The sequence below is a fragment of the Argopecten irradians genome, chromosome 2, assembly GCF_041381155.1.
Source record: "Argopecten irradians isolate NY chromosome 2, Ai_NY, whole genome shotgun sequence".
Taxonomy (NCBI): domain Eukaryota; kingdom Metazoa; phylum Mollusca; class Bivalvia; order Pectinida; family Pectinidae; genus Argopecten; species Argopecten irradians.
Genome location: NC_091135.1, coordinates 42,937,339 through 42,963,919, shown reverse-complemented (window position 1 = coordinate 42,963,919; position 26,581 = coordinate 42,937,339). Strand labels below are relative to the sequence as shown.

At 36.1% G+C, this 26,581-nt stretch overlaps 2 protein-coding genes across 5 annotated transcripts; both read left to right on the top strand.

Moving 5' to 3' along the window:
* The first annotated feature begins 41 nt into the window (after positions 1-41).
* On the top strand, positions 42-11,435 carry LOC138315590 (exosome complex component RRP42-like). Its single transcript, XM_069256725.1, has 9 exons — positions 42-174; positions 998-1,099; positions 1,711-1,805; positions 2,195-2,360; positions 6,636-6,706; positions 7,291-7,411; positions 7,620-7,678; positions 9,926-10,022; positions 10,227-11,435. Exons 1-9 carry the CDS (start codon positions 118-120, stop codon positions 10,329-10,331), a joined length of 873 nt encoding a protein of 290 aa, XP_069112826.1. The 5' UTR covers positions 42-117; the 3' UTR covers positions 10,332-11,435.
* Positions 11,436-18,619: 7,184 nt separating this feature from the next.
* Positions 18,620-26,141, top strand: LOC138315589 (centrosomal protein of 290 kDa-like). 4 transcript variants are annotated; one of them, XM_069256723.1, is made up of 8 exons: positions 20,077-20,202; positions 20,662-20,904; positions 21,201-21,340; positions 22,990-23,094; positions 23,553-23,643; positions 24,093-24,249; positions 24,459-24,550; positions 25,847-26,141. In XM_069256723.1, exons 3-8 carry the CDS (start codon positions 21,315-21,317, stop codon positions 25,985-25,987), a joined length of 612 nt encoding a protein of 203 aa, XP_069112824.1. In that variant the 5' UTR covers positions 20,077-20,202; positions 20,662-20,904; positions 21,201-21,314; the 3' UTR covers positions 25,988-26,141. The 4 variants fall into 4 exon arrangements, with proteins under 4 accessions (XP_069112825.1, XP_069112823.1, XP_069112821.1 ...); XM_069256724.1 differs by lacking the exons at positions 20,077-20,202; positions 20,662-20,904 and adding an exon at positions 18,620-18,731; XM_069256722.1 differs by lacking the exons at positions 20,077-20,202; positions 20,662-20,904 and adding an exon at positions 18,780-19,018.
* Positions 26,142-26,581: the final 440 nt, after the last annotated feature.

The window sequence follows — 26,581 nt, the reverse complement described above, 5'->3', positions numbered from 1 at the left end:
ACCCAGATGAGATATCATACACATGTTTTGATGACGTTTACAGCAAATTATCCAGTTGATTCGCATTTCCGGTTTGTTTCACGTGGGAATGTTTTGAAGTTGAGTTCTGACTTGATTATGGTTGATGTACAACTGAGTGACGCGGAGAAAGTATTTATTTTGCACGGAGTTCAAGTGAGTATACAGCACAAAACATTTTAAACTACACACTCCCTAACCACTCACTTGAACACGTCAAATACAGTAATAACCTAGGCCTCGCATAAACTAAGTATTGATCTGTTGACTGTGCACGCACCAAAAGCAAAATAAATGATTTCATATGTATTTATGCTGCGCGGTGATGCCAATAATCGTCATTATTGACGGATGGTGAATCAATTAAGAAAAAGGAGAAAACACTTAAAGTGAAAAGTCGGGCAAAGAAAACCAGTCTAAATGCGATCATTGGCCTTCCAAAAGTTCTCACATATTAATACGACGGTCAAGTTCTGCTTAGTTTCTCAGTTCTGATCATTAAAGTAAAGAAAATTTGAAAGCATTGAAAGCGAGACTGCGTGGAAATGTAACCACGAACATAGTGAGCCGGGAGGACGTTTTATAATTTCCATACTTTAAATTAATTTCTTCGTACGCAGACAGATTTTGACGAGAGATTTTATTTTTCCATTTCATAAGAAATTATACTGGATACATTCGCACCATTTGTACCGACTTTAGCCATCCTTGCCCGACTGTACACTTTAAAATTTCAACAATCAGCTTCTATATTTCATATGGCATATGCAGAACCAGCAAACAAACTTATACGTATGTATGTTCCTGATAGAAAGTTACCAGTTGGCTACGCGTACTTACTAATAAATTGTGATTTTTATGCCAAAAAATTGAAGTTAACTTATTGCATCAGTTAGAATCATCAAAAATGTATACATGATGATGATGATCAATGCAAGTAATGGGCTGTCTATCTTAATTTTATGAGATTGTTTTGCAGGATAACTGTCGTGAAGATGGCAGAGGATGTGAAGACTACAGACATTTAGAAATGGAGACAAATGTTATGTCCAATACTAATGGATCAGCTCGAGTTAGATTGGTAAACTATATTTTGTACACTGTCTATACAATAGTAATCACTGATTTTTCTCTGGGTAGTCTGGCTCTCTTCCAGTCCACCAACAAACCTGGCATGTCCTTACATGACCTTGGCTCATAATAGGATGTTAAACTAATAAAACCCATGACCTGTAATCATTTTCCAAAGTTTCATTTCCATTAGAAGTTTATATACATGTATATATATATATATATGTCTGATTCCATGTGCATTATTTCTCAATGAAACTTCCATAAAATAAAGTGTACTAGGGTAAATGACATTTGCATGTTATGACTTCAAAAGTACATGTTCAATTCATGTTGATGTACATTATAACTATCTTGGTGATTTGATATGTAAATAACAATCATGAGACAAAAAATAGATCATATTGTTTTAAGTTCTGAGAAATTAGAATAAGGGAAAACAAACACAAGGCCTAAGGTGTTCCATATACTTTTTTTTTTGTATCTAGCTGGTACGTACTCTTTTAATTAACTTACTGAATGATATAATTTTATTTCCTTCATTCCTCACCCATTCTGTTGAGCGCTTTTTGGACCATTACCTGGAATATATTATTTTTAGTTTCACTTATTCTACTGCAGGCAAACACAGATATTTTGGTAGGTGTAAAGGCAGAATTAGGTGTTCCAAACCCGGAGAAGCTTGATAAAGGGCGATTAGAGTTCTTTGTAGACTGGTGAGTGTATGATCTTTATTGACATGATCAAAGCCTGTTCTAAATCAAGTTCAACATCTACAATGTATCAAGGTCTTTTAAATTACCAATAAATTTCTGTGCTACTTTTATTGGTCCATCTTTTTATTTTTGATAATGACATAAGAATCCGAGATATTAAAGACATTAAATAAAGCTGCAGAAATTTTAGTTTTGAATTAGCAAATATATGCTAGGATTTGATAAATCATTTGACTGTTTTTACTTGTTTTTTTATTTTATGACATTGACAAGTACACTTAAATCAATATACAACTTACAATGTGTCTATTTTCTCTTATCATTTAATTTCGGTTTTTGAAATTAAATCTGAATTCCATATACAGTAATTGGTCGACATTTATTTTCAGCTCGGCTAATGCTACACCTGAGTTTGAAGGTAGGGGAGGTGAAGATCTTGCTACAGAAATCAGTAACATGCTGTACCGTGCCTATGACTGTCCCAACTGTTTTAACCTTAAACAGCTTTGTGTTATCCCCAAATCGCAGTGCTGGATACTCTATGTCGATGTGTTGGTAAGTGATGTTGAATTTTGTAGGACAGTGGATTGGATATTATAATTTAGTTTCGATTTTATATATATATATATCTCTTTTTTTTTCTTTAAAGTTTTAAATTCATTTAACTTGATGGATGTGACATTAAGAATGTGAGTAATATATGTATGTGTTTTGGGAAGACTATATATATGATGATACAATATATGGGCCTATTGGTGTTGCGTCTCTGATCAGCCATATTGTATTTGCATACTGGCAATAAGTTCCTAAGTGTCCAGGGTCCTGCCAAAAACATTTTTTGTGACCGTTGCTCTTTCTTTCGGATGATGATGGATATTGATGTAAATGATGATTGATATGGATGTAAAAGAATCAATTTAATAAATGTGTTCCTGCGATTACGATGGCAGCTCTAACAGCATGATAACATATATGCCAGAGTCACCTGAAGATCTCAATTGGGGATTTATGTCAATTACATAAGAAGAAGTGCTTGTTTTAATTAGACAGTATCCACTTTAACTTGATACATAAATGCAATTTAATGTTATCTCAGTAGGCCATGGGCTAGGAGGGTCCCACATGCACCCCCCCCCCCCCCCCAAACCTCCGAACCAATATTTTTCTGAACCCTTATGACCCAATAATCACAAATCAAAATGTTAACATTGCATAAGTTGGGATGAACTTCCGGTTATGACGTCATCAAAATGGCCGCCATCTCGAATTTCACTAAAAAATTGAAAAATAGTCATAACATTAACATTTTGTAACCGAAGTAGACAAATGACCACAATAGAACAACGATTATATATCAGGACCAAAAAATCTAATATATGTAGTGATTTCTACGCAGGAAATGAAAAAATCGGATTTTAAGCTCAAAAATGGTGATTTTTCAGCTAATTTTTCATATTTTGCTTGACGCAGCAAAAATGTTTCTCAACAGCAAACTATTATTTCTAATAAGTTTTTTGACCACTTGTCAATCAGTTTAAGTAACAAAAACAACAAAAACCAATGTTAACATCCTATAAGTTCCGGTTATGACGTCATCAAGATGGCCACCATCTCGAATTTCACTGAAAAATGAAAAATAGTCATAACATTGACATTTTTCAACTGAAGTAGACAAATGTGGTATCAAAATGACCACAATAGAACATCAAATACATGTCAGGACCAAATAATCCAATATATGTAGTGATTTGAACGCAGGAAATGAAAAAAATAATATTTGAAGCTCAAAAATGGTAATTTTTCAGCATTTTTTCATGTTTGGCTTGACGCAGCAAAATTGTTTCCCAACAACAAATTATTATTCACAATCAGTTATTTGACCTTTTATCAATCGGTTAAAACAACAACAACAAAATTATATAGAAATGCAAAAGAGAATTGTTATACCATCATTTGGTTTACAAAACATCACCGTAAGCGGCATATGATTGTTATTTTTTTCCAAACCGCTAGCACTACAGCTTCCTGATGTCTTGGAATTTCCTGAATATAACATTGGCTATTGACGATTGATATCTTAACAAATTTGAATTTTAAGTTGGCTGAATATCTAAGTGGGACTTCAAAATAATCCATTTTAATGTTAAAAATTTTGTAGACTAGTAGCCTCTCAAACTGAATTATTACAGCAAAACGCTAACTAATAGCTTTAGGGTATCAAATTAAAGTTCCGTAAATACCATGACACTTTTCGAAACATGTTGTGTCTTTTAGTATGAGCACATCCATTGTTTAATTCCTGTGTATAACGCAAGGAAATGTAAGATGGTAACTACAGTGTCACATATTTCTTTCACTAGTTCTTAATGCTAATCATTTTCGTAGTGCGTGCTTTCTCGCCAGAGTGTCGTCTTCGGTGACCTGATGTGACATTACATTACCGGGTTACCATCAGAAACATCGGATTCAGGGATGTTGGAGCTCTTCCTGTTTTTAACCTAGTTTCACCTAGATTCACATATCGTATAGATGTTCCAGACTTCCCCGGCATGATGGAAAAGACACCAGATCAGCATTCTGCGGAGGGCTGAGTTGGTTCTCCTTAATTCGTATGAAGCACAATTCCTCATTCTTGTGAACCTCAGTGACCATAGGTGGCACAGGTGGATTCTTTGAGGTCATGAATGAGGTCTGCAGTGACGTTTCACTCTTTGCCAAGTCTGGAAAGCACTTTAGAGAACTTTTTACGGGAGAGTCTTCAATGGTCTCTTTGCGCATACACCAGATGTGACACAACCAGCACATTCAAGGGAGTAGGAAAAGTCAGACCAATGAAAATTATTTAACATTTATGCCCTCGTTAATGACCTCGATGATATCAACTTTGCCATTTATGGTTGCACGAGGGTCCACAAGATTGAATGAATGGGGGGGGGGGGGGGGGGGGGGGGGGGGGGGGGGGGGGGGGGGGGGGGGGGGTAGTACTTCATACGAATTATGGAGCTATGTGCTAAGGAGAACCAATTCCACCATTGGAAGAATGTGCATCTGGTATAATTTCCATTATGTCGGAGAAGTCTGAAACAGTACGTACAATATGTTAGAATCTGAAAGAGATCCCACATCTCTGAACCTGTTGTTTCCTGATTATGAAAAAAAACTCTGGAAATGTGAAGGGGTCCACAAAAAAGGGACGCTCTCTGGCTTTTCGAGGAATTGGGATATGGATAATCTCGGTAGAAGTTAACTTCTGATTCGGGGAACTAGGGTGTACCAATGTACCAGATATGCCCGAAGTTCTTCTCTAATGGTAGTGAAAGAGCAGTTTTGAAGGCTGAGAAAAAGGCCACGGCACAATTGAAATAATGGTTATTCATTTGAGAAACTCAGTTTTTTAAAAAAAAAAGGGGACATTTATTTAGGTGACCATTTTGTTGGTTAAAAACCCATTCTGGGTGACAATTTTTGCGTAAAGCTAATTTTAGCCAAATAGGGAAATAAAAAAAATTGGGAAATTTTGTTTTCATTTTTCCAAAGACCCACAAAACTCTTTGGGAAACTGTGAATGATATTAAATACCCGAAACACAGGTTTAGCTTAGGTTACATTTACTACCCTATCAGTAGGTGTTGTGCTGTAATAATTATTTTTGAGACGCTGCTAATCTACAAAATTGGAGTATAACAATAATTCTTTTTTTGCATTTCTATATATTTTTGTATTTGTTTTTGTTTCTACTGATTGAAGGAGTTTAAATTAAACTGATTACGAGTAATAATTTGTTGTTGGGAAACATTTTTGCTGCGTTAAGCCAAGCATGAAAAAATTTGCCGAAAAAAATCACCATTTTTTGAGCTTAAAAGCTTATTTTTTTCATGTCTTCCGTACAAATCACTACAAATATTCGATTATTTGGTCTGATATGTATTTGTCGTTCTATTGTGGTCACTTTGATACCACATCTTGTCTACTTTTAGTTGAAAAATATATCAGTGTAATGACTTTTCTTCATTTTTTAGTGAAAATTCGAGATGGTGGCCTATCTTGATGACGTCATAAAAAAACCGGAACCTGTCACAAAAGTTTAACATTGGTTTTTGTTGATTGTTGTTGTTTTAAACTTATTGATAAGTGGTTAAAAAAACTTAACAGAAAAATAATATGGTTGTTGCTGTTGGGAAACATCTTTGCTGCTTCAAGCTAAAAATATGAAAAATTTGCTGAAAAAAATCACCATTTTTTTGAGCTTTATAAAATCCGATTTTTTTTTCATTTCCTTTCCTGCGTAGAAATCACTACATATATTGGATTTTTTAGTCCTGATATGTATTCATTGTTCAATTGTGGTCATTTTGATACTTCATTTGTCTACTTCGGTTGAAAAATGTTAATGTTAATGTTTATTTTTCAATTTTTAGTGAAATTCGAGATGGCGGCCATCTTGATGACGTCATAACCGGAAGTTCATCCCAACTTATGCAATGTTAACATTTAGATTTGTGATCAGTGGGTCATAAGGGTTCAGAAAAATATTGGTTTGGAGGTTTGGGGGGGGGGGGTGCATGTGGGACCCTCCTAGCCCATGGCCTACAGGGTAACTGAAAAAGACACCAAAATTGCAAACGGCACACGCCTACTTTGTCTCATTCTCCAGACAGGAGGCAAACAAGTTATCCCACATCCCTATAGGAAGCAATTATTACAGACAATGTTGCATCTTGCCTAGGGAACAAGACTCTGGATTTTCCTCACATGTTTACAAGTTTAACTAGTTAAACATCAGTTACCTTGATAACTAGATATTATTACTTTAATTTCTCTGTTATACAGTTGCTGGAATGTGGTGGTAACCTCTTTGATGCGACATCACTGGCAGTGAAGGCAGCTTTATTCAATACAAGGTATACTTTACATGAATTATTATATAATTGTCTTTTGATTTTTGTCTCATTTGCATTTAATCAATTCCATATTGTACAAACATTGTTTAGAAGAATTGATTTAAATGCATTTACATGCAGGCAAAATCCTTCGAATTATTACTGTACACTGTACATCCAAAGGCTTGGCTTGATTGGCATTCAATAAAAACACTATAGCTGTTAACATTTTCCTATCTGTATTTTAATCTCTGCATTTGAAACACTTCTTAAATAGTGCCATTTTATCTCTGCATTTGAAACACTTCTTAAATAGTGCCAACATACCTGTTTTATTTCAACTGTGCCATCACCTGGCATTAGCATATGCTTGAATAGTTTTATTGATCCAAATGTTTTAAAATTTCACAAAGAAATTAATTACCTCTGTTGTCATTAATAATTAATGATCAGGGGCTAAAAAAATTAAAAGAATTTCTTAATAAAATTTAGTTATAATAATATATGCAATATTTCTATATGTGTAGCTAAATTAATTTTTATTATTACAATATTTACTTACTTACATTAGAACTTGAGCTTGTTAACCCTTTTGATTCGACCAGTATACCAAAAGTAACAGTTACAAGAGATGAAGGCTTGGAGGAACTAGAGATCTCGGATGACCCCTATGATGTACAGAGACTAGATATGAAAGCATCACCGTGTATTGTTACTCTTAATAAGGTATATAATATATAAATCTTTTTTTTTTCTCAATATTGCTATCTTATTATATTGAATTTCAGGTTAATATGTTCTTTTTTTGTGAAATTACATTGGGAATTAATTACACTTCTATCTAAGCCAATAACAGTATCCACTGCCATCAAAAAAGCTGCTGTAGCTGTCTTAGGTTGAGATAGGGAGTATGATATATTTTCTCTCTTTTCAGGTTGGCCATTCACATGTAGTAGATGCTAGTCAGAAGGAAGAGTGTTGTACATTAGCCAGGTAAATCATAGAAATATCTGATACATGTACTTCATAACAGACAGGTCATCCTGTAGCATTGATTTTCAGAAACTGAATCATTCTTTTTGCTATCATAAAAATGACATGAAGTGATATAATTCCACATGGTAATTCAGCAATATTGAAGTTCTGTTTTTGAAACATTTTTAGCTCACCTGCCCGAAGGGCCGGTGAGCTATTGCCATGGCGCGGCGTCCGTCGTCTGTCGTCCGTCCGTCGTCGTCCGTCCGTCCGTCAACATTTCCTTTAAATCGCTACTTGTCATAAAATACTGCATGGATTTTAACAAAATTTGGTCAGAAACTTCCTTAGGGAAAGTGGATCAGATTTTGCATAAATGGTGACCCTGAACCCCCTGGGGCAGGAGGGGCGGGGCCCAATAGGGGTTATAGAGGTAAATCCTATAAATCGCTACTTGTCCTGGAGTTCTACATGGATTGCAACCAAATTTGGCCAGAAACTTTCTTAGGGGAAGGGGATCAGATTTTGCATAAATGGTGACCCTGACCCCCCTGGGGCAGGAGGGGCGGGGCCCAATAGGGGTAATAGAGGTAAATCCTATAAATCGCTACTTGTCCTAGAGTTCTGCATGGATTGCAACCAAATTTGGCCAGAAACTTCCTTAGGGGAAGGTGATCAGATTTTGCATAAATGGTGACCCTGACCCCCCTGGGGCAGGAGGAGCGGGCCCAATAGGGGTAATAGAGGTAAATCCTATAAATCGCTACTTGTCCTAGAGTTCTGCATGGATTGCAACCAAATTTGGCCAGAAACTTCCTTAGGGGAAGGGGATCAGATTTTGCATAAATGGTGACCCTGACCCCCCTGGGGCAGGAGGGGCGGGGCCCAATAGGGGTTATAGAGGTAAATCCTATAAATCGCTACTTGTCCTAGAGTTCTGCATGGATTGCAACCAAATTTGGCCAGAAACTTTCTTAGGGGAAGGGGATCAGATTTTGCATAAATGGTGACCCTGACCCCCTTGGTGCAGGAGGGGCAGGGCCCAATAGGGGTAATAGAGGTAAATCCTTTAAATCGCTACTTGTCCTAGAGGTCTGCATGGATTTTAGCCAAATTTGGCCAGAAACTTCCTTAGGGGAATGAAATAATATTTTGCATAAATGGTGACCCTGACCCCCCTGGGGCAGGAGGGGCGGGGCCCAATAGGGGAAATAAAGTTAAATCATATAAATCGCCACTTGTCCTAGAGTTCTGGATGGATTATAACCAAATTTGGCCAGAAACATCGTTGGGGGAAGGGGAACAGAACTTATATAAATTTTGGCTCTGACCCTCCGGGGGTAGGAGGGGCGGGCCCAATAGGGGAAATAGAGGTAAATCCTATATAAATCGCTACCTGTCCTAGAGTTCTGCATTGATTGTAACCAAATTTGGCCACAAACATCCTTTGGGGAAGGGAAACAAAACCTGTATAAATTTTGGCTCTGACATCCCCCTGGGGGCAGGAGGGGCGGGGCGCAATAGGGAAATAGAGGTAAATCCTAAAAATCACTACTTGTCCTATAGTTCTGCATGGATTGTAACCAAATTTGGCCAGAAACATCCTTGATGTTAACAGAATTTGTATAAATTTTGGCTTTGACCCCCTGGAGCAGAAAGAGTGCAATCTGATTTAAATACAGATCCTTATAACTACTCCGTTAAATAGAAGATCTGACAAAATCCCATAGGGGGTCACGTCCAGATGACCTTTCTACCACATGGAATTCATACCAAATCCATTTTCTACACCTTGTTACATCAATTGAAAACGATATTTCGTCCCAGTAAACATACACAATAAGCTTTGTTGTGCTCTTTGGGCGAGATGACTATGTTAACTAAATTAATTCTGACAGTTTTTTCAAACAATTTCGTCCCTTGAAATTCACTGTCAAAATTTTGCAAGTAGCAATTTGATTGGCCATTTTCAAAGGTCACCTGGACATGACCTCTTATGGGATTTTCTCAGATCCTCTTATCAAACGTAGTGTTGATAAGGATCTGTATTTTAATCAGATTGAGAAAGAGTGGGGGGCCCAATAGGGGAATTAGAGGTAAATATTCGAATTCCTTCAGAAAAGAAACAATGAACTTATATTCAGAACATTACTTGGCATTACAAACCAGGTGAGCGATACAGGCCCTCTAGGCCTCTAGTTATTGTTTAGCTGCTCTCAAAATTATATTACTTATAGGATGAGCAATGTCTTTCTTTAATTGAAGGGTTATTATGGGAGTGACAGAAAAGGGAACAATAACAGCACTAAAGAAGGAGGGATCAGGCAGTTTGGACCCTACCAGTATTGAGGATATGATGGAGGTAGGCAAAAAACAATTGCAGGTCCAAAAAAAAATAACTTGTTGTACTTTAATTTTCAATGGAAAGTTTAAATCCTTGTTGGTTTTTTTAAAGGACTGTATGTTCAGTTTAATTTTTTGCAAATTAGCCTGAATTGTCATAGATTTGAATGAAGAAGACACCTTAGAGAAAGCAATGTTTATTGGTGTGCTTTTATCATTATAGACTGGTAGACGAGTTGGAGAGTCTCTCAACAAATGTTTGATGAAAGCCTTAGGCGAGGAAGAAAGACATGGCACCAAGAAAAAGTCATTGGGATTCTTGAGATAGTAGGACAGCAACTTGAAAATATTACATGTACTGTAAGATAATCATTGACAGGACGTTTCAACCATACATGTATCCGTTCATACCTATTGCCAATGTTGAAAACATATTTAATATTATGAGCAAGGGTTTTGTATGTGTTGTCTGTGAAGCAACGAGTAAACAAAGTGGCAATACAGATGACTTGTGGAAGATTGTCTGTGAGTAAGACATTGACCAGGTGATTGTGAAATTGGTCGGTTGAAGTTGGATTTTAATTTCAGAGTCTGCTAGAGAAGAATGGACAGATGTGAGACTATACACTGTATGTGATTGCCTGCAGTTGATCTCTGTATACACTTTGTACTAGTAGAGTAGTCAACGCTGTAAAGATATACATGTACCAGAATTGTTTGATTGAAAACCTGTTGACTTACCTTGATATAAGGTGATGCTGTGGTCAAGATAATGGGTAAGAGTGATGATCTTCTCAAGAGACTAAATTGGCCACCACATATTCCAAAAAGTGAAGAAGTAAATGAACGCCCAAAATGTGCCAAAAAGTTGGGAAAATTAAGTTTGTTGGAAGCCTTAGGCAAGCAAGAAAGACAGGACACTAAGAAAAAGTTATTAGGATTCTTGAGATAGCAGGGCAAGAATATTTTACATTAATTGTACATGAATTGTAATTAATTGTAAATTATGTAATTTTACACGATATTTGATATCAATTGACAAAGAAAATAGAGAAAATCTCAGACAAGACCTGATATACATGTATGAACATTTCATCCCTGCATGTGTTTATAAGATACATAAAAGAGTACAGATATACATGTATATATACACTACATGTATTGATGATCATAGGTGGCACTTATAGCATACAACAACATGCTAGCAGTCATAGGAATATTGCATTCCTAATCATAACATTGCATTCCTATACAAAAATAATTGAAGGATAAGGTATTGCTTTTATTGTGAAAACGTACCACAACATTTTACCAACATTAATGTGTGTGGTAAGCAGATTGCTGAATAGGATCTTAAAGATTCATTTGTTCAGATGATCATATCTCATAACTTACTAACAAATGGAAATAAGAAAATAAACAAATAATCATACATGTTTGTTCTGTTGATTTCTTTATATTGATATTTGATCACCTGCCTCATATATTCGTCTTAGTTGACAGAATGATAACACCACATGCATTTACAATACATAAACAGTAAAAACCTCATTGAGAACAGGACCAGGTGCTCCGGTATGATAAGTGTCTGCTTAATAGCGGGCATCAGTCATACAAACCCAGACCATTGAAAAAAACACTACCTTTGACTTTTGGCTACGTCGTACTGCATATTTGAAAGTGCTCTAAATGGATAGGTAATTAGAAACATTGTATTCCGTCTTTGCATATTACAGAGTTAGCTCCCTTGCGGGTAGGTTTCGATTGTTACGTCATTATTTTGTGAGCGCAATTCACGTCGTTTTCTCCAAAAAGTATGACGTTAAGCTCGCAAACACATGACGTCACAATCAATACCTACCCGCAAGTGCAGATAGCTCTGTAATATGCAAATTCGGAATATATAGTGGGGCACAACTTCCCACAGTTATCCATGAATATATCGAAAACCAAGAGGTCTAATTTAAGGAGCAGGATGCATCTTGCAAGTTGTAACATAATTTCATTTATACAAATCATAATGTACTGAAAATGACATGGTTTTCATGTCGGAATCAGTCGAAGCTGAACTGAATCTCTGTAGAAACTGAAGAAGATGTGTTTTTCAAGTTGGTGGTTAAGTTCGATTCCGCCATGATGTTTGAAATAAAAGTCTTGCTCAGGAAATCTTATTGTATCATACTACATACAATGTATTTGCTCTCAAAATACGGTAGTTTAGATACCTTGTGGTCGACATGCATGTAGACTTCTGCACGTATCCACGAATCTATCTAAAAACCAAGATGTCTAGTATCAAGGGACCATGATAACGATTCGAGTTCAGATGTACCTTGCGACACAATCTAATTTAATAACGTTTTTGAGGCTTGAAAAAAACACTTTATGGGCCCTGGGACCGTCCTTTTTAAATCACCTTTCAAAACAAACAATATTGTATCTAGAGAGAAAATTGTTCTTGCTCTGCTATAAAATTGCAAGGACAATCGTTTCAAATCCGTAAACAACACTTTATGGGTTTCCATTTCTTAACATGCCTACCAACTTGTATATATATATATCGCACCATTGAAAGTGGTTTCAAATGTTTTGTCACGATGACGATGGTGACTGGTCCAAAAATGTACATACCCAACAAAACAATACATGTCGATGGTGACTGGCATATCTATACAACAAAACGAAATTTCAGATTTCATGTCGATGACGATGGTGACTTTTAGAGCTACCCAACAAAACAACATGTCGATGGCGATGGTGACTGGTAGACTTACTCAACAAAACAAAATGACTTACCCAACCAAACAATATTTCATGTCTATGACGATGGTGACTGGTAGACCTACCCAACAAAACAATATTTCATGTCGATGAAGATGGTGACTGATAGACTTACCCAACAAAACAATATTTCATGTCAGATCTTAAATCTCGAAATCGCAATATGTAAATGATCTTAAAATCTACTAATCTAAAGAATTGTGTCACTTTCAATATTACATGTTTTGTTTCTACGTTGGTATAATACATTATATATACAGGTTGTTTTGTTCATATTTGTAACGGCTTTATCAATAAGTACGTTGTCCCATTCATGTTCCTATACATTCCAAAATTGATGCTCTTTATTTGCTTACCTTCCTTCCCATTTGTCCGCCCTCCTACCTTTTTCAGTTCAATTCTTTATTTATTTCTTTGAACCTTACGGTTCATCAGGTTTATTGTGATTTTTTTTTTTGATAAAACGGTTTCTAATATATGAATGATTATTGGAATAAAGAGGTACTCGTCTTCAATATCATCATTATCACAACATATACATTTTCAATTGTGTCTGTCTATATCCCTATACCTATCGGTTTCTATTTTTTTTTTCATTTTCTTTTATATGTTGTATAGGAATAGATGTAGTTAAATACTTTTTCAAACAAAATTCACCACAAATGTATTTGTATAAAGAACACTTAGGTAACGAATTGATAAATTCTACACAATATTGTTGAAAATTATCAATCATTCGAATTTTAATTATATTCAGTACTCTACTTTCATTAAATGAGTCAATATGAACAGCATTCCATAAATATCCTAGCCCTAACCTTAATAATTAACTCCTGGTATTATCTAACCACTCACTACCCCTCTATCATATCCGTATAATAGGTTTTTAAAACACAATATTGTCTGTAGACTTGATTTTCAACCAGTATTTAAACATTATAATTTTTCTAACTATATGTAGAAGAAGTCTACCAAGTTCATGATATATATACCATGACATTGGGAGTATTTTTCTTAATACCTAAAATTCTCTTTTAAAAACTTAAATGTAATTGTTCAACCCCAGGCGCTTTATGGAATCTCCATCCTTCCGATTTAAAATACTGCCAACATATGTGTCAAAAATACTTAATTGAGTTTCAATGTAAAAATAATTCTTTTACATACATTCAATATTGAAATAGCCTTTCTCCCCTGCTCAGCAATTTTTTCTTGTGTTATAAAAAAAAGTCCCATTATATTTCATCAAAATCTCTAATAATTAAAGCTATCAACATTTTCTATTAAACCATTAAAAAAACTTCCGGTAGAGTCGTCTTTGTGTCTACCAGTTGTAATCCTCAGACTAGTACTAGTTTTACATAGATCTACGAGTTGTCTGCCAAACTGATTTAGAACTGGTTCTGACTTAGCACGTAGTTAATTCAAAGTCATGAACATAATTTACTACATTACATAGAGTATCAGTAGTAACATCGCTGATATTATCATCGCTTATATAATCATTTTAGTTACTCGTTCGGCTGTTGAAATCACCAAAAACAATAACTTTACCAATATCTTTGTACTTGCAAATCATGCCTTCAAGACAGACAAAAAAATCAATATAACACTTTTCATAGAACATACTAATGACAGGTGGAAAACAACAAGTGAAAATATACATGTCGCAGCTGTGTTGTAAAAACGTTCGAGGTAATTTTACAGTACAAATATTATCCTTTATATTCTCAACTACTTTACAGAAACGAGTCAAAGGTGATTTAAAAAATAATACGGCCTCCTTTACAATGCACCCTGTCGAATAGTTTGCTTTCATATCCTTCCAATTCAATTACAGTGGAACCTCCCAAAACCGAACCTTCTCAAAACCGATCACCTCTAGAAACCGAACATGGATGTCATGTACGGAATGAATTCCTCTTTATTAATAGTATATAAAACTTCCCAAAACCGATCCCTCCCAATTCCGAATACCGGACCGATTTTGAGATCGGAATAGTCAAATGTAACTAAAATACACTTCTGAAAACCGGCCTTACCTGAGCGACACCGATAGATTGCATTGAGGTCTGATCAACCGACCGTGAAATACACACATACCTGTACCATAGTTGTTGCATGCCATGTCCTTGGGCATGTATACCGATGGGAAGGCTATAGGTACACAGTAATTATACCCGAGATGGTGGTGTAATTATTTAATCATGCCTTTATTTAGATATCTAACGAAGGTCTACCATGTGCACGCGGTTTGTTTACTGTAGGAAAACAAACAGAGCTAGTAATAAAGAGAAAGTTTCGTATTCAAATCACACGGGTTTTTTTTTATTTACATATGTAGTTGTCGGATAACGTAAATTATCTGTATGAAGAAGCCGAAGCCATGTATTGTTTTAGAAAATGACTATGTCATATAATGACCGGCACCGACTGATCATCGTGTAATTAGACCATGTAATTTGATTCTTGACGTAACCGGAAGCGATCGGTCGTATGTAGGTTGCAGACGAGAACATCCCAAAGAACATTCACGCAACTAAGCGGTAACAAAGTCAAGTTTGCTGTAATCCATTCCTTTAAAACGTATGATTCTCTCTTTTGTGATTACATTCACATTAACAATCAATATCGGTCGGTTTTAACGAACACTAGGCATACATGCGGTGCACTAATGTAAAAAACGACTTCCGATCGATTAAATCCGGATCGTGACGATCGGTATTCGGTTCACTTCTCCAAACCGAACCCTCTCTAAACCGGCCGAAATTATATGCACCGACCATGATCGGTTTCGGGAGGTTCCACTGTACATCATCTCTACCTATCCAGCATTCATATAAACAGGGAGTGGGACGACTGGTTTGCCCATTGGGGTGTGTTGCTTGGTGTCTGTCTTCGGCGGCATGCTTCAGTGATATAGCACTGTAAAAAGGGAAACAGTTCCACTATACAATAAGACACAACATGAATATACCGCAGTCTCCCACAACACGCACCTCGCACAACACACCGCATACATGGGAGGCCGTCCTTACATGACCATAGCTGTTGATAGGACGTTAATTAAACAAGTAATCAAACAAACCTATCCAGCATTCATACAAGCAAATTATGTCATACTTATTTACAAATTCACTACTTTCTAGGTTTTCAGATATAGATCGACATACGTTCCAAGATAATATGGAAACACCTTCCAAACCGTTCCTAATATGGGTTATGAAGTCCAATGTAGAGGATTATATGTTATACTTGATCATGTATGTGTCCATGTATGCGTCAGTATGTCGCCAATTATTATTGTCTACATCTAATTCACTTTGTGTGTCTTTTCAGACCGTGTTCATTGCTGAATAAACACCTTATGAAGTAAACGGACTTGAGTCCCATTTATGAACACGGTATGCCATAGGCCTATTGTCTGGATGTTGTCTTCCTACACACATGGAATTAACCATGTGTCCTTCATTGCTAGGCCTAGGCGTTTTGGAAATATCCCGCCATCCGTCAATTTTTCCCAACCGGAAGGAAAAGACACTACGTTATCGGTTTAGAATGCTACACGTACCTGGCATACGACATCGCGCTGCTGATTGCATTTCCAGACATCCTATTGGCGATCCCGATAAACTCGTTCTCGAAGATGACATTGCAACTATGTTCTCATCAACTACTGACTTAAGTGTACTACATGGTTTACGCACCCCGTCCTCCGGATTAGCTTTTGTCGAGGAACATGTCATAGCGGCAGCTTCTACAACACTGAATGCCATCGATTTACGTTCCGTAACATGGGATCGTGTCAAAACAGCCACCACAAGCGATGACAACATGCAGGCGTTACTCGCGTTGATAGAATCCGGTATGCCGAACACTCGGCATGAACTTCCGAAGTCACTTCAAGAGTATTTCACACTCCGTGACGACCTTCATACAGTAGATGGTGTGTTTCTTTACAAGGAGAGAATAGTCATTCCACCATCACTTCGACAGGAAATATTGGCCTCTCTACATTCAGCACATCAGGGGGTTACATCTATGACTTCAAGAGCTGAGGCTTCAATATTCTGGCCTGGGATCACACCTGCCATCGCGTCGGTTCGGGCATCATGTAATCACTGCAATCGTAACGCCCCGTCCAAACCCGAGTGCACCACCAATGCCTTTGACCACGCCTGACTATCCGTTCCAATGTGTATGCGCCGACTACTTTCATTACATGGGATGTAACTATCTCGTAATCGTCGATCGTTATTCTAACTGGCCAATAGTGGAGAAAGCGTCCGATGGTTCTAGCAGCTTGATAGAAAGCCTCCGAAGGACATTTGTTACTTTTGGCATTCCAGATGAACTGGCCTCAGATGGAGGTCCCGAGTTCACTGCCATGAGCACACGACGATTCCTCGAAAACTGGGGCGTTCACCATCGACTATCACCAGTCGCCTTTTCCCATAGTAACTGTCGCGCTGAAGTGGGAGTCAAAACAGTGAAGCGATTGATCATCGGCAATACTAGCACCAGTGGCGATCTTGACACTGATGCGTTTCAACGAGCTATTCTCCAGTATCGTAATACACCTGACAGGGACACAAAACTTTCCCCTGCTATGTGCGTGTTCGGTCATCCTATACGGGACTTCATCCCTATACCACCAGGTCGGTACATTCCACATAACACATGGATGGAAACACTAGCAGCCCGCGAAGAAGCGTTAAGGAACCGACATATGCGTGATAGCGAACGTTGGTCTGAACATACTAAACGTCTTTCGCCACTGGTAGTTGGAGATCATGTGCGTATCCAAAACCAAGTCGGACCCCATCCCCTCAAATGGGACAAGACCGGTGTTATCATCGAGGTTCGCCAATTCGACCAATATGTAGTTCGGGTTGATGGGTCTGGACGTGTTACCCTGCGCAACAGGAAATTCCTCCGAAAATACATCCCTGTTATTACCCCTCCAGCGCGTCTGACGATCGATAAAGACATTGCCATTGGCCTTCCTCATTGTGTATCGCTACCTACCTCAAAAGTTCCAGAAACTACAATGGCTGAGAAAGGGAAAGCTTTTAGTAAAAGCACAATTGCTAGTCCTACTCCTTTCACACCGACGGTTACTAGAAATGAGGAACATTTATTTCGCTCATCACCTGATGTAAATCACGATGCTCCGCGATCTGTAACACGCGACACCCAAAGTCGTCGCCATCTGGAATTCAACTCTCCATCAAGTTCAAAGGACAATCGTAACCGAACTCCGCTCACAGTGCCCCCTAGTCCTATACCTATACCACAGACTCCATCACTCACACCCGTCCGTAAATCTGGTCGTACAACAACAACACCGGCGTGGCACTTGGACTATGATATGTCTGGATGATTTGACATTCTACTACTCAGGACATTTGTGTTGTACTTTTTACAGACATTTTATGTTCACTTAGACAAGTAGTTTGACATGTTAGTGATTGTATATCAGTCTTTGCCAATAGTACTCATATTAGTGATACTTCACCGCCAAATACTTGGGGGGAGATAGAGAATTATATGTTATACTTGATCATGTATGTGTCCATGTATGCGTCAGTATGTCGCCAATTATTATTGTCTACATCTAATTCACTTTGTGTGTCTTTTCAGACCGTATTCATTGCTGAATTAACACCTTATGAAGTAAACGGACTTGAGTCCCATTTACAATGTTGTTGTTCTGGGCTCCTTCCGCTTGGCGAAACGAGTGAGAGCTCGGGTCCGAAGTGTTGATGCGCGGTGAAGTTTGAATTCAGATTGCAACTATAAGTCTGTGAGCTCAGTCTGTAGGCGGGCCGTGCACTTCAGCCTCCACTACTAAAGTGTTTCGTGGCATGTAGCATGTCTGTGCGTCGACCGATAGAGATACAAGGCGCAGCTGATGGAGAAGAAACAAAACTAGGTCTCTTTGAAGGTACTCTACCATTATTATATGTAGCAGGAGTCGCGAGGTGCGCCTCAAGGGCATCCCTGTACGAGATCCGTCTGTCGAATCTCGGGATTTCTCGTGTAGCTCCTAGTTTAGATCATCCACAGAATCATGGAACAGTTTACCTTTCACGTACATTCTATCCCTTAGTTTCACAGAACATCCCTTGTTCTAGTAGCATTTCATCAACGGGTCAAGTGTCTTGCGACGCTCCTCTACAACTACCAGAAACTGCTCACTGATGCCAAACTTGAAACCGCGTAGTAACTATGGTAAGCCGTTTGGGTTTTGAAATGAAGATATCTGTATTTCTACAACTATTAGAGATATCTGTATTTGAATTATAGAGATCTTTAATTGAATTATAGATATCTTTAATTGAATTAGATATATCTGTATTTGTAACAGCCTCTTTTCAGCACTGCTAGTCTGTCTACTTAAAAACAATAGAATGTTGGTATCGATGGCCTTAGATATCGATGAAGTAACAATTTAACGCCAAAAGAATGCAAGATTCCCTGCGTAATCTTTGTTAACAGTGAGGATTCATTTCGTTGTTTTACAGTCTGGCGCAGTGATAGTCAACTAACGCACAGTAATTATTACTAGGTCGACGACGGTGGGAAACATAAGACGGCCCGCGTTATGAAAATTCACATTTTATTTATTTTAGTTCAATAGTTTACAAAATTATCAATCTCGTTTTACATTCTCGTTTAAAATATCAAAAACCATTTCGGAAAGTTAGTGAGCCTTTAAACCTATACATTGATCAAAATGTTGATAATTTTCGTTGGTGAATGTAAATATTAAAAGCTCGATCATAAATAGGGTCTATCGGTCGGGAGGATTTAAAAAAAAAAATTTAGTGCCTTTCACTCTAAAATGATGGCCGTAACCGGAGATTGAGATCAAAATCCCGACTTTTCCATTTATTTTTTTTTCGTAGAAAAGTGGGTAAAATAGGGTCGGGGGTAAAAAAAATAGGGTCGGTTGCATTGGGTAACCCTATACAGACATATTTTTTTGCCTTAGTTACTTATCAGATTATGAAACCATATCAAATTATTGTACATGTAAGTGGTCAGTGTGCAATGGAGTCCATATATACGCTAAAGTTCGGTTTTAATGGTATTACCCGGGGTCATTAAACGGGGGTTCATTTTCGGTTGCACCGGCACAAGACAATATAGATCTAACTACACATGTGAATCAAAAATATAATATGATAGTTATATTAACTGACTTGATTTATAGATATATATGAGGATAAAATGTTTCACTTTAACTCTTGATTTTTTTTATCAAGCGGGAAAGCATTTCAAAAAAAAAAATCCGGATGTATCCATTCCGTTTTCCGTCAAATGCTTTAGAATAGACTTTACTTGACAAGTTGGTGCAAGGATTCGAAACAACAAATGCAATGTCTTTTCCCGACATACACACGTGTATAAAGGTAATCACGAATAGGATAGCATGCACACTTAACTACAATTTTGTATTGATTGATAGCTAAATGTTCAACATAAGATGCATTATCGATGTACAGTGTAAGGTAATGATCTCCCTATGACTCTGCTGACGATCAGCTGGTAACGCTTTTTGTCAGTTACGGCGTTATAGCCTTATGCGTAAGCTTAGTCTGCTATATTAACCTTATATAACAGTTACAATATACTGTACATAGAAACTACATTATACATGTAGGCCTTATTGCCCACTAGAAAGGTCCTATTATAGCACAGTAATTATATAATGTATATACTGTAACTGTTAAGGCTCTAATTATAAAGTAATTTAACCTTTTAATATTACTGTATTACACTTAACTTCTGTACCGTATATGAAAAATATTTAAACTTTATTGAGGCCAACAGGAAATACTGTACACATATACACATCCTCGACATTCCAGGGGTTCCAATCACTTACGATAGTGAAATTGAAGGCAGCTCAGTGGAAAAATTTGACCAATCACAGGCTAGCAAAGATTTCCTTTGAAGACTGATCGCGAAGAGAGCGACGCCTAACATCAAAGCCACATTGTCAACCACAGTGTACCGTTATATGGCTCTTTTGATGTACATCAAATGACTAAATTACCTTTTCTATTCTGTTGCCTCCAGTTTTACTCTGAGATAGTCCAGAGGTGTAGACTGTAAGTGATCGACCGGAACACCTAAAATATTGAGGATGACATATACAATGTATTACTAATTAACATCAATACGCTTTCATTCCGAACTTCAAAATCATATGGAAGTCAAAACAACTGAAATTGTATATAAATGCCAGAAACTATAATGCATTAGTTACTATTGTACATTTTGTTTTTATCAAGATCTCCATGAACAGGCCAACTGCAAAGATAAGAAATATTTACTGTAACTATATATAGGCTGTTGATTTCTGATTTTGACAAATATATTAAAAAATACATTTTTATAATTCAAGCTCACTGCTGAAAATGAAGATCTCCTGAAGAAGCTGTTCCGTGTGAAACAACAGCGTAATGCCTACCATTCAGAGTTAACATCTATAAAGGAAAAAGTCAAAGTGGAAGCCCTAATGAAGACATATGTTACAACACGAGAGTAAGAACCTTGATGCACACTAGTACTGCCATGGGCATTCATATGCATACACAGTTATAGTATATATTATTATATGACTGGTGTTTTTGCTGTATTTTAATTGGCCGATACGTTTCTCAGAAGTATATTCATCAACTGCAATATCAACCCTGAAGTCGGTGGCGAAAAGCATGCAAGGTTATATAATTACTGGACACAATCCAGATACTTCTAGCGAGTCCAGTAATAGATCGAGTGAAACTTCCTTTAGATGTGATGTCATTTAGACATCAAGTCATACCCAAATGTAGTGTAACAGGAGTTTCCTAATTCAATAATGTCGGGATAATCTATGGTGAAGTCATTCAATATTATAGTCAGCAACATATATGGTGGAAGGCAGCAAGTTTACTGTGATCAACGTCAACGGTGATCAACTGCAAACTTCATTTTATGGAAAACGTTTAATTAAACGTTTATGCAGTGATAACATGTTCTGATTCTACCAGTCTAAAACATAAGCAAGATGCATTTTGATATTAACCATATATTACATGTAATGGAAAAACTACTTTTGTAAAAAGAACATTTGCAAATATCATCCTGTTTAAAGTGTTTACCTATTGTCATCATGCACCGTCCATCGTTGTGCGTCGTCCATCGATATTGTGCCTCGTCCACCATGCTTAAACTTTTCATTCAAACTTTTTCTCAATAACTGAAAGTGCCAGGGTACTGATATTTAGCCTATAGCATACTGGGATGAGGGGCTACCAAGTTTGTTCAAATTAATGACCTTGACCTTCATTCAAGGTCACAGGGGTCAAAAATGCTAAAAAAATTAAACGACTTCTTCTCAAGAACCAGAAGGCCCAGGGTACTGATATTAGGCATGTAGCATGCTGGGATGAAAGGCTACTAACTTTCTTCAAATGAATGACCTTGACCTTCATTCAAGGTCACAGGGGTCAAAAAGGCTAAAATCCTTTAAACAACTGTTTTAAACAACTTTAAACAAGGAAAAGAAATCCTGATGCAGATCGTATCTGCAAATTAAAATGGGAAATGGAATTTCAAAAACAGTTTAATTGGGAATTAATATGGAAAAATATACAAAATACTGTTACAACAAAATTCAAAGAATTCCAATGGAAGTGTATACACGACATTATATTTACAGAATCAAACATAAGTAAATTTGGTTATTCGAATGGCAAACAACGTTATCTTCAGAGGAGCGCTAACGTGCTCCACAGGATATGTATATAGATATAGCTTCTGCTATTCATACATATGTATATAGCTGCTATGAAAAATTAGAAAAATACATTCAATCCCTATAGGAAAGTCCAATACCTATTTATAAGTAATTTAGAAATGTTAATAAAATCAAAGAAAAAGAAAATTGTATCAATAAATTATGTTCAGAATATTTTAGATAAATTTAAGAATTGAATGACCTTGATCTTGTTTCAAGACCTGAAGATAGGTTGATAATTGTATAATATTAATCTTGTTTTTATCACTAAGTACATTGTACATACATGTATATATATATACATATATGTACATTACACAGTGCAGCGACTGAAACAATAGATCAGTCCAAGAGATAGGAAAAAAACTGATTTCTAAATACTTAACAGTAAACATGTTCATCGTTCTTGCAGCTCCTGCACACAGACTGACCAGAGTAGGATTTGGCATCCAGTTGCCCCAAAGAAAACTGAAGATAGTGTTGCGAATAAGATCTCAGAAGGGGACAAAACAAATAGGTGACTAACTCACTTACTTGGTATTAGTATCTGTTTCATTGATAGTTAATTACTCTATATGTATTTATACATTCTGAACATTCATATTTATTTGTGCATTATGATTACTAAGAAGAAGTGAGGTTGTGTCCCTTTGAACATTTAATTTAGTTTAAAATATACCTTTCCCATTAATCAAAATGACTTTTAGCTCTCAATATCAGAAATTATGTCAGAATCATGATTTAGCATAAACAGTTATTATCAGGGCATCCAGCTGCAGTTAATCCCTGACATTAGCAGATTCAGAAGCCTATTAGAAGAATAACTATTTCTCAGAAAGATTCAAAACATAAATATCTATAAATAGACAGGTTCTTCAAACCCAACGATCAAACCTGGTATTAGGGAGTCAAAAAGTACCCTCAGGGATTTACTAAATGTCCTGATTCGTAAGGGTTTTGTCTTACATATTGTAGGTTGATGTCCATGCACAGTAATGTGATGAGACGGTATGAGAAAGAAGTCAAACAAAACCTGAGTCATTTGGAGACAATTACAGAATTACAGGTATATATGTATTTGTGTGAAAAAGGAGTAGAATTGTTAATTAGCTCTAAGATTAAATTTAGAAAATCATAGGTATATAATATGCATCAAATGGAATACTTCCAGCCCTAATCTCCATTGCTACACCAATGTCCATAGATTTCTACAATTGTTTGTACATTTTATTTATGCAGTTACTTATACTACACGTACACTGCATTGGAAATATTTTATTTTTACCAAAGCTATTTTACCTTTAAAAATATTGTTCATTGCCACAAAACAATATATTGATTTTAAAATTATTGAATGCAAAGCCATGCTGTGATATTTTAAATGAAAAAATGTTATGGTAATACATTAAAAAAAAAAAAAAAAAAAAAAAAGATTTTTAAAAAATCTCTAAAAAAAGTTTGTCTTGTCAACCAGTTATTTTCATTAAAGTAGTTTGTGTCCTTATGTTATAATAGATGAAGATATCTACCTTAGAAAAACGGCTACAGGAGCAAAAGGAGACTGTCCAACAAATGGAGAAAGAGATACATACATTTAAAGTTTCTAAAGCCACAGCAAGAGTTAAAGCAGGAAATGTTGGCAAGCCTGGAAAAGAACTCTCCTCTGATGAAGGTACATAATGTATAATTGAGGCACCAACAAACGATGGTGTTACTATAAAATAAGTCTGCTCGCAATTTTGTCACATAAAATTACAACCAAATTGACTAAAGAGCATTTAAAAGAAGTAAATATGTTGTAAAATTGGCTAGTCATACTATAATTCTATGTTTGTTATTATTAAGCTAATTTCCATGTGAATTTTCATCATTAATTTGAAGATGACCCCAAAGACAGACATGCAGTCAGAGAATGTAGAAAACTAAGAAAAGAGAACAAAAAGTTAAAAGAAGAGTTGAAAGGTCTAGATTTGGTAAGTATAATTTATTCAACAATCTTATCCCTCTTCGGTACATCTTAAAGTGAACAGTCGGGCAAGGATGGCTAAAGTCGGTAAAAATGGTGTGAATGTATCCAGTATAATTTCTTATGAAATGGAAAAATAAAATCTCTCGTCAAAATCTGTCTGCGTACGAAGAAATTGATTTAAAGTACGGATATTCTAAAACATCCTCCCAGCTCACTATGTCCGTGGTTACATTTCCATGCAGCCTCGCTTTCAATGCTTTTAACTTTTCTTTACTTTAATGGTCAGAACTGGGAAACTAAGCAGAACTTGACCGTCGTATTAATATGTGAGAACTTTTGGAAGGCCAATGAACGCATTTAGACTGGTTTTCTTTGCCAGACTATTCACTTTAAAGGAACAATTCAGTGAGGCTAATTTGTTACGGAGCAAAATATGACATAAATATATTGTTTTACATTCCTTATGAAACATATGACAAGAAATAGTGACAAATTCCACAACAGTTTTAAATATTTTGGTTAATACCATTGAAATTCCAAATCGTTGATCAATACGATTAAGCAGGTACAACAGGTACGCTGTACCCTTACCCAAGTAAAAGTCACGCATGTTAAACAAATGCAATGCATGACCACTGAGGAGTTGATGAAACTATTTTAGGCAAGAACATGCATGCATCTAATAATGTTAACACAACTGTAAGAGCGATTTGAGTAGTTCTAGACAAAAAAATCTCTACCACACAGGCAAGGGTCAGGGTTCGGCATACAAGGCTTATGTGTAATGGTGATTGAACATCTCACATTTATTTGACTACAGTGGCCTTTTCTGACATATCACAGTAAAACCAACTAATCTAATTGCCATTAGAACTGGTTTGTTTCCGAAATATGTGCAAGTTTTAAGGTACTCTTAGACTGAAGAGGCCTTTAATCTAAAGATTGTGGTTCAGAAGCACAATTTCAAGAGTTTTAAGTGAAAAAGAATATGTTCTAGACCTTTTTTGCACCAAAGCCAATGAGAAAGAATTATTTAAATAAAATACCTACATATGTATAAATAACCGTGTATACATTATTATTATATTATAATATATAAACATGTTATTAGGATATATTAACACATACATTTAATCATCATTGACATGATTATCAAACATTAATTTAAGCTTTTGTAAAGGCTAACGGAACAAAATGCTGTTTGGCCCAAAGAAAATTCATTTTATATATAAGCAATTGTTATTAATTCAAAACAGTAAAAAAGAATGTTAAGATTATGAAATCCAACATTTTTTTACAGGGATTCTTTGAGGAAATAGAAGACATTAAATTTGCGTTTCAGCAATCTGCCAAACTGAATGTGGAATATGAAAAGACTATAAAGAAACTTTGTAAACAATTTAGAGTACCCTTTCCTTATCCAGAGCAAACAGTTAAGTGAGGAAATTGGAAGAAGAGGTTATAAGTGCTTATCTGTGATATGATGTTTATTAGATAATTAGTTTATTTCTACTTTTAAATTGATATATGCATGTTCAATACTAGTATGTGTTTTATACTGATATGGAATCTTCTGAAATAAATCTAAATCACCACCCGGTTTTTGATGGTTGTTTTGTTGGGGGGAAAACACTAGAAAAACAACAAGTCAAATGCAGGCAAATAGCTATTGATTGATAGATATAATTTTGTGTGCACTTTATTATTCCAGAGAAAATACAATGTATAGAACATACAGGTTGAGGGGTTTTTTTTGGCTTACATATGCATGAATTAGTGATATATACAAACATATAATACAGGTGAAGCAATCATGCAAATAGCTATTGATGAATTTGAGACTTCTTTTTTTTAATATTTCATCAGTTCTAAAAATTTAAACATGCTAAGTTTTTCATAATAATAATTCTTAATAAATTATTTTCTTGGTTCTAGAAATTAATCACGTTTTACAATAAAACGAAATTTGTCTTCGATGTCACCGCTGTTATAACTTAACAGATTCTCTCAGTTCTCTCTGTGTTATTCAATGTTA

Excerpts from the sequence above, each read along its gene's own strand:
- LOC138315589 (XM_069256720.1), top strand. The coding sequence starts at position 20,170 with ATGTCTTTTCCCGACATACACACGTGTATAAAG. Across the intron at positions 21,341-22,989 it reads ACATATGTTACAACACGAGA|CTCCTGCACACAGACTGACC; the intron begins GTAAGAACCTTG and ends TCGTTCTTGCAG. Across the intron at positions 23,644-24,092 it reads AGACAATTACAGAATTACAG|ATGAAGATATCTACCTTAGA; the intron begins GTATATATGTAT and ends ATGTTATAATAG.
- LOC138315590 (XM_069256725.1), top strand. The coding sequence starts at position 118 with ATGGTTGATGTACAACTGAGTGACGCGGAGAAAGTATTTATTTTGCAC. Across the intron at positions 6,707-7,290 it reads GCAGCTTTATTCAATACAAG|TATACCAAAAGTAACAGTTA; the intron begins GTATACTTTACA and ends TGATTCGACCAG. Across the intron at positions 7,679-9,925 it reads GAGTGTTGTACATTAGCCAG|GGTTATTATGGGAGTGACAG; the intron begins GTAAATCATAGA and ends CTTTAATTGAAG.